The following is a 9508-nucleotide window of genomic DNA, read 5'->3' on the forward strand; positions in this document are numbered from 1 at the left end:
TTTTTCTCCTCAACATAAAAGAAGATATTTTGAAGAATGATCGTAACCAGTTTCTGGTCCCCATTGACTACAATAATGTATTTTTTTCATACTATGGAAGTCATGGGGGCCAAGCAACTGATTACCAGTATTGTTCCAAATATATTCTTTTGTGTTCAACAGCAGAAGGAATCTCATACAGGTTTAGAACAACAACAGAATTTTCATTTTGGGGTGAACTATTCCTCTAAAGCAGCCTAATATACAGCTGCTGTTGCCATTTGTGTCAATGATGTAGCTAAATCAAACATCAGAAAGAAAATCACTTACTGTCCTTGACTGAATCACTTCTGTAAAATAAATAAGAATGAATGTATATTGAATTTATACAGTGAAGACTATTCAGTCTATTTGTAAATTTTCTTTATACAATATAATATTTATTATTCAGTGCTTTAAGATTTTCAAGTAGGCCGTTTCAAGTAAGTTTTCAAGTAAGATTTTCTGTTGTAGCCTAATTTGTGACTGTTTACTTGTCTTCAGTAAGCTTATTTTTACTTAGGCTAGTGTTATTTTTTTGTGATATTGAAATTGGTAACAAAAATTATCAAATTTCAGTGCATCAAGAATTTTGATATGGGATAAAAATCAGCATTATTGTGATGGGGGGCCCTGCAGTAAGCCCCGGGGCCCAGTGCAGTCTTAATGCGGCCCAGTTTGCAGTCCTGTCAAAGACCTGTCCTCTCGTGAATATAGACCTTACATTGCGCTTGATTTGCATTATGCAACCTCCTGCTAATGCTTAAATAAACGGCATGAGCTGTATTATTACAGTCGTGCATGTAAGAGCATATTGTTGCTTAGTGTAAAGCCCTTAGTCACAGAAAAGCAAATACAATGTAGTAGCCCACTCTTCAGTAACCTTATCAGTGACTTTCTTACACTTGGCTAAGACTCAGTGGGAGTCCGTTGAGGAAAGGAAGAAACGATTAATGGAAGCCCAAGAGTGTCTTAGAAATGCTAATTATAAAATCATTACAGAACCATCTCTAACTCTAAAATTAGGGATCCACAATATAGTTTATCAGCCGATATTAGATATTAGACTAAATCTGTATTGGTCAGCATTGGATATACATTAACAGTAAGATTTTTTTTTTAAAGAAATGAATACTTTTATTTAGCATGGACACATTAAATTGATCAAAAGTGACAGCAAACATATTTATACTCTTTCAAAAGATTTTGATTTAAAAATGTTTTTTTTGTTTTTTTTAGCTAATATTGATAAGTATTGATAAGTAAAAAAAAAATGTTACAAATCACCATATTAGAATGATTTCTGTAAGATCATGTGACACTGAAGACTGGAGTGATGATTCCTGAAAACCCAGCTTTGACATCACAGGAAATTACATTTTAATAAAATTATATTAAAATAGAAAACAGTTATTTTAAATTGTAATAGTATTTTACAATACTATTGTATTTTAGATAATATTACTACAATGTTACTGTATACTGTATTTTTACTCAAAAATGCAGCCTTGGCATAAGTGACTTATTTAAAAAAATACAATAAAATTATATATATATAGAATCTTGCAGACCCCAAACTTATTGATATTGACCCCAAACAATATTGGATATTTAATATTGCATGCTCATTTCTTCTATTTATATTTTATACTTAAACTTTGCCATCATCTAACATTCACTTAAAGTTAACCTGTAAAAAAAGAAAAACTGATTTTTTTTAAAACACTGTTTTTGTATTATTTATATAAAATCGATATTATATCAATCAATTTTTTTTCCGTATAACACTGCTTTGCTAATGAACTTCAGTTTTACATCTAATACTATATGTCATTTTTGTCTCTACCTCTAAAAACATAAAGATTTCAGCCTGGGATAGCCTCTCAACACCTTGACCAGACTGAGAACATCTTTTTCATCGAAGGGACCTACCAGCATAGTTTTCTTTACAGACATTAGTTGTAGATCTAAAACTCTTTATTTACTGGCCTGTCTGCAACTGCCATTTGACCCCCTTTTCAGGCCTCCCTTTGGCATCCCATACTTGCCAGAATCACATTTAATAGAGTTTGCATGAGTCTGGTTTTAAAAGTAGCTTTTATTAGATGTTTTAAAACCTAAGCATTTTTGCTTCATTTATGCTTTTTTTTCCCTCCAAAAGGTTATTAAATGAATAACTTTGCATGGTTGTATTTCAAAGTGAAGGGCAAGCTACATCATGGATTGAGAGGTTGACTGACTAAAAGAGGCTGTCATTTCACACAATAGCAGCGATCCACTGAGACCTGCCATTCACAGGGCAGAACGTATAATTGAAGGGTATAAACAGAATATAAAATACAGAAAATGAGGCTGGATAGCTTAAAAGAGCCCAAAATAATGGATATCTTTCACCATGTGCACTTGAACTAACAAATGCACTTTTCTAGAGCAACGGTAACTTAATTTCTGTTAGAGACAGAGGGCTTTCCCCTCAATGCGGATGATAAAAATACATACGTGGTCAAATGGATGGATTAGCATGCCTAAGGAAGGCCATGAGGGATTGTCTACTCTGTTGGAAAGTTTAACTACTGGAAAATGCTGTTGTTTTTAGAAAGCTTTTGATGCAGAAAACCAGCGTGGTTGCTTGTGATGAGTGGATACGCTTTGCGGGTAGATATCTTAACCACAGACAATGGTTCAGATTTGAGGTTGAGTTTATGCTGTGTACCACTTCACCCTTTTGCTGTAATCAATTTCAGAAAAGCTCCCTGGAGGTTCACCAGCAATATGAGAGCCAAATATTTTTTGGCAGCCTGATGTATCTAAATGGAAAATACATTGTGCCACTCTCATTTGTGCTTGTCAGGTGAAATTACTTATGCTGTATACAGCTGATATGGGACAATTAGACTTATTTCGGTGCAGATTCTCTGTGGAAAACCCCTCAAATTAAATTCTAATTTGATTTAGATGCCCCTGCAGTAGCATTAAGGATAACATATGGGAATATATTATTAGGTAAGGTTAAAGGGTGATATTGGTTACGTCAGAGAAAGCTAAATGCTTGCACAAAGACAGACCTCTGTTGCTGCAGATCTTGTCATCTGGAGATGTGCATCTCCGCTTACTCTCCCATGGGCTGATGTCACACTGGAATTCACATTTATCTCCATGCCAACCAGCCGAGCAGTAACAGTTTCCACAGTAACACTTTCCATGGCCTGCGACCATGAACACAGGGAGAGGGAAGAGAGAAATTCAGTTTCAGAGATTTAAAAAAAAATCATCATTGACCAAATGCAGGTATAGCAATGTCATTATGTGAATTAGGGTGTCATTTAATCGTCAAGGGTGTATTTTATATATATTAATGCTATTAAAAAAATCATATGCTTATCTAAAATGGAACTACGTCATTAAAAACTTTTTCACTTCATTTTTATCTTATTCATAAAAATTATTTTATAAAAAATAACACAATATGGTAAGTCAAAGTTTTGAATTAACTTCATTTTTCTTTAACAAAATCAGTTAACAGTGGTATGATATTTTTCAATAGTTTAGCTCAGACTATATTAAAAATATATCAGACTTTTAAAAAATACTGTATTTTACAGGCTGGCCATCTAATGTGCATGCATGTTCCTAATGCTTCCATTGCTACAGCCACCATAGGCTCACAGAAAAAAAAGGTACAAAAGCTGTCACTGGGGCAGTACCTTTTCAAAAGGTACACTTTTGTACCTTATTTACCTCTAAAAGATACATATTAGTAAATTAAAGATACATACTAAGAACTACTGAGTACATGTTAGTAGGCTATCTAAAATGCACATATTAGTACCTTTTTTCTGGGAGTATATTGAAAGTTTTAGCAAAAATCAGTAAGCAAAATAAGCAGCTTTTATGCCACTTCATTTTGTATTTTGATATCCAGACATATACAATTTACAGAAATGTGCCCAAATATTTTATGGGTCACTCAGAACTGGTCACCCTGTGATCGTACCTCCACACACTTCTCCAGAGTCTTCATCCAAACACTCGCTGTCGTCACACTCGCAGTAGCGTCCGCTGATCAGGCCCTTCCCATCAGGATTGTGGCACATGCAGCTGCCACAGTGACAGGTGCCTGTCGGCCAGACACATCAATGTCAAAACCCACAGATCTCACGCTGTCACACTGCTCCACAGCACCGCACAGCACCGCACAGCAGCAAACACACTTCTACATATGAAGACACAACGACTCACACAAACACACCCAACCTAAGGCTATATACACTGTAGAATTGCATGCCATTCAGAATTTTATGTAAAAAGAACTGAGTATTCCTGAACTTGAAATGAGCCAGCAAACTGGATGAAGATGGCAGAATAAAATTCTAAGTGTAATTTTACATTTTTAGTATGAATTACCTGTACACAAGTTATCATAAACAACATTTCCCCCTCAGAATTCTTACATTATATAAAAAGAAATATTGAACATTTTAATTAGAGAAATGTATAATAATTTAAAAGAAATTAGTTTATATCAATTTAAATTAAATTAAATCTATTAATTTAAATTAAAATTCATTTAATATACAAAATTCATTACATATTATACATTTATTGTGTGTGTGTATATATATATATATATATATATATACATACACACACACACACACAAACACATTACTCATGATTAATTGTTTTGACAGCCCTATTATAAATTAATTTATATTTAAAATTAATAGTTAACTTAGGGTGTACTCACACTAGGCATGGTTGCCTTGAACCGAACCCGAGCGCGATTATCCCCCCTCCCCACTCCTTGCACTCACACTTGCACTAAACATTCCGGGCCGGAGCACGCTTACGTCATGTATGAGATAACGGAGAAAACCACTTTCGCTAATATTCTGCAGAATAATTAATAATAATTAATTTATAATTTATGCCGTGCATTGATTTTCACTTGTATGTATCAGAAAATTATTATGGAGGCAGCTGACGTTAATGAAATAATTTGCAGCTTCCTACCATTTCAATTCAACTGGAAGTGTGAACAAATTGATTCAAATACCAAAAACAAGCAAATTCTTACATTCTGAATCTTGCCCAATCCTGATACACAGCATTTTCACATACACACATGCCCTAATGACACGGTAGACACATAGCAGGCATATCTGCAAGTAGCTGGGCCCCCTGCTAACAACATACAGACACATCACCTAAAGTTAATGTTCAGGTCGGTGTAAGGGTTATTTACAGGGTTGGGGGCAAGGTGTGAAATACAAGCAGGCTGTTATTTTCTAGGCCACCCAGAAAGAATGTTTGGACAACTGCATGCCACATATCTTGACCTTCAGTTCTATTATTTATAGGCCCCCATGCAATATCAAACATCTTACCTGCATTGGAGCAAACTACACCCTGGGCATTGCGGCAGAGGTCTTTACTGGTTTTACTGGAGAGTGAACATTCTTCCTGGTACTGACAGGATTCCCCAAACCAGTTTTCATCACAGAAACACTTTCCACATTTGCATATCCCATTATCTGCATTGGACACACATACAGAACACAGTTATTGATTGTTTTGAGTAACACGCGGTCATGATACAGACCCACATTGTTAAAGTAAATGGTAAAATAACAAATGATATTTTGTTGGAGGAGTCAAAGAGCTCACTATGAGATCGATTTTGTGATTAGTAACACATTTGTAAGGTGTTTGGAGAGGCCAGGGTGATGTGAAAGACATTAACACTCTCCATGTATGCATGCTTACCTACACTCTTAAAAATAAAGGTGCTTCACGATGCCATAGAAGAACCTTTTTGTCTAAATGGCTCCATAAAGAACCTTTAACATCTGAAGAACCTTTCTGTTTGACAAAAGGTTCTTTGTGGCGAAAGAAGATTCTTCAGCTTACAAGAGGGTAAGAAAGAGATGGTTCTTTACAGAACTTTTGACTGAATGGTTCTTTGTGGAACCAAAAATGGTTCTTCTATGGCATCACTGTGAAGAACCTTTTGAAGCACCTTTATTTTTAAGAGTGTAGGAAACCCTGACAGAGAGGAGGATGGGAGTTGTGTGTGTTTCACACATGTGTGCTTTTCACAGTTAAAAGGTGTTGAAGATTCCTTATGGTTCATTTCCACACCATATGTATTATACAATTGCACAACCCCATAAACTAGAGGTGTGCTGATCAGTGTAAAAGTATTTTGTTTTTACACATTTTTAATTCATTAAAATGAAAAATTCTCAAGTCAGACCAAATCACAGGGTCATGCCCGAACAGGTTGGGTTCAGGCTTTAATGTCCGTGAAGACACTTTGTTAACCTATTTGCTAAATGATGCACTAGTCATAAAATTAGTCATCGTTAACGAAGCAAAATTAATAGGCTTATAAAGTGTTAAAAGGGAGAAGAAAACATTTCCCATATGTTTTGTTGATGACGTCTATAGCATTTTGGCACAAATTTATGTGCCAAATGGTAGAAGCTAGTGAAGGAGTGGAATCCCAGATCCACTTCTGCTTCAATATATATCCTTTGAGTGGCCATTGATCAAGTTAATATTAAGTATTTGACCTCTTAGATTTTAGTTGATTTAATAAAGTTATTAATTTATAATATCTCAGTAGTTAGCTGAGTTTCTCTCTCCCTTTTCTCTCTGAGAAACTGCACTCATTGTCTGTATGCTTTGGAAAATACCTGATAAGAGTACAAATCTGAGCCACTCAACCTTGAAGGAAATGCATACTCTCTATGTGTGTGAATAACTGACTCCAGGACAGAATGGTCGTCTTCAGACAATGTGACGCAAGAAGTGCTGATATATGCTCTCGGTGGGCCACATCGATCCTAAGTTGTCACCTAATAATCACCGGAGATATGCTTCGAACTATATGTCCATGTGTAGAGTGTCCCAAGTGACCTCTGTTAGAGTATAATTGTTGTTGTATTGAGAGTGTACGCAGAGCAGACTCCATCACGATTATTGAAGCTGGCTTCTGCCGATGAAACTGCAAACTATTTTCTTCAGTAAATTTTTCTTCAACTGATTGCATCTTGCACTCCTGGTCTTTGTTCATCATACCTGGTCCTTGGGTTTTAACTGTAAATTCCCCTACACTAGCCAAATGAGGCTTGACATCGCCTTGAAAACCATGAAAAAAAATCTAAGTTTAAAAAGAATGACCCAGTATATTTTGTATGTGTGCATTATTGAATAAAATAAAATAAAATAAAAACAGCAAAGTTTAGTTCTAACCCTAATCAATCACCCCCGCATGTAATAATACAGTAATCCTGGAGACCTTGTTTAGTTGTTTCTGATGTGTTAAATTAGGCTTAGAACTAAACTTGTTGGTCGTGGCCCTCCAGGAACAGAATTGAATGTGTCTGATTTACTGTAGAGTGAGTCATGAAAGTCTGTGCAACCACAGTCAGGGTCAGTATGTTTCACTTTAATGCTTCTCACACCACGGAACTCTTGTTGGACAGACAGAAATGGATTTAATACCATGTAATCAAAGTCTGTCCTGCAGTTTCACAGCTCCACCACTTATTTCTATAGGCGATTGTGTGCAGCCTAATGACAATATAAGTGCAATATAAGGTAGATTTTTCCAAAGCTCACTTAAAAAAATACAAGTAATTCTACTCATTACAAATACTGAAACAACATTTTTCATTAATTTTCCACCACTTTCTCTTCTTTCTTCCCTTTAATATGCATGCAACAGTACCAAAAGTGAGATTATTTTTCCATATCAGACCATTGTTGATTGCCTGTCATTATTCTTAACTCTATGGATGAAAATGGATGTGCACAAAAAACAACAAAAAAACGGCAGACAAAATATGCTGCAAATATATCCTGTTATTGTAAATTCAGCCCCCTTAGCCACATCCTGAAGTGTCATCTTCAATCACTCCCTGCACTAATCCATCATGTAAATTTGATGTCGTCTTCAAGGGCTATCCATCAGTCCTTAACAATAGCCTTGTTCTGCTCCTGCACTCATTACAAGAGAGTCTTGGCTGCTTGTCACAAATATTCAGTGTTTTATAGCCAATCTGGAGGGAAATGCAAGATTTATGCTAATGACAAATGGAGGATACATCTATCTTGTGCCCTATAGATTAAAAGCAAATTGGTATTGCAAATGTTAAGATATGAGCCAAGCATTTTTGGACTTTGGCTATGATATGATTTTTTAAGTAGGCATTCCTCATATACATCAGGAATGTTTTTTACATCGAGAACACCAGTGACATTAAATAAAAGGACAAATGTCCTGTTTTTTTTTTCTTTTCTTTTTTTTGACGATTGAAGTCAAGTCACTTTTATTTCTATAGGACTTTATACAGTGCAGATTGTTTCAAAGCAGCTTTAATAAATGGGAAAATAGCAGAATCAACTCAATTATGGAGACCATTCCGATTCTGCTGTAAAGCAGCTCAGAAAAGACAATAGTACGGTGGCCGAGAGAGCTCAAAGCGATGCAAATGAAAAAATAAATGCAAGTAGAAAAGGCACCTGCAAATTAAGAAAACATCGTCATCAATTTGACAACACACGCGCTGCAAATACAGCGTGACAAAACACAGAAATGCTGGGACATGCTTATCAATGCATGGCTGGAACATGCTTATCAGTGTTTGCTCTGAAAGGTGACATTTTTGTTTATTTTAACATCCTGATCATACCATTCCTTAGCTTTTTTGGGGGATATTATTAGCTTAAATAAACTGACGAAATACACAATTACTGTAAACAGGCTTACTTACTTTTACAACTTACTTTAACAACTTCCCTTACAAAAACTAATCATGGTTTTACTATTAAAAAAATAATAAATATATATATATAAATAAATGGTTACTAGTTAAACCATGGTAACCACAAATTAACCATGGTTTTGCTACACTAACCATAGTTTAACTATGGTTTTTGTACAACTGTGCTTATACAAATGGTAATCAATACGCCAAAAAAAAAATCATGGTTACTACACTTTTACTATAATAAAACCATGGGTAATTTTCATTTTGCTGGGGTAATTTTGGTATTGTTTGGGTTCTCCCGTTGTGGTCTGTGCTACTTTTAGCGCGTTTCTTTATTTGCTTGTGTTGTGAGTATTTGCATCGTGTTTCAGTTTTTGCAGTGTGTTTCTGTATTTGGTTGTGTTGCATGTATTTGCAGCACATGTGTTGTCAATGATGAAGATGTTTTCTTAATTTGCTGAAGCTTTTTCTATTTGCATGTGTTTTCTTAAGTGTCAGTGCATTGAGCTCTCTCGGCCACCGTACAGTGCCATTGTTTAGCTCACGTACATTCAGTGTTGTTTTAGTTCAGTTTAGGGCTGCACGATAAATCGCATGCGATATTTAACGCGCATCTTATCAGTAAAGCCGGTTCTGTAATCAGCGGTAAATCTCCATCACCTGCGTGCTTTCACATTGAGCAGCATTAACTACACAGAGCCGTTGTTCACTGA

General features: G+C 35.5%; 1 protein-coding gene across 1 annotated transcript in view; it reads right to left on the reverse strand.

The window, feature by feature from the left end:
* LOC107731761 (integrin beta-like protein 1) overlaps nucleotides 1-9508 on the reverse strand; it is a 56670-nt gene that overhangs the window by 35422 nt on the left and 11740 nt on the right. The window contains exons 3-5 of the mRNA XM_016542930.1: nucleotides 5406-5552; nucleotides 4013-4135; nucleotides 3084-3224 (exon numbers count right to left, since the gene is read on the reverse strand). Coding sequence (XP_016398416.1) covers nucleotides 3084-3224; nucleotides 4013-4135; nucleotides 5406-5552 — 411 coding nt within the window. The remainder of the gene's footprint in view (nucleotides 1-3083; nucleotides 3225-4012; nucleotides 4136-5405; nucleotides 5553-9508) is intronic.

Source organism: Sinocyclocheilus rhinocerous, unplaced genomic scaffold (assembly GCF_001515625.1).
Source record: "Sinocyclocheilus rhinocerous isolate Xijiao unplaced genomic scaffold, SAMN03320098_v1.1 scaffold2083, whole genome shotgun sequence".
In the NCBI taxonomy this organism is placed as follows: domain Eukaryota; kingdom Metazoa; phylum Chordata; class Actinopteri; order Cypriniformes; family Cyprinidae; genus Sinocyclocheilus; species Sinocyclocheilus rhinocerous.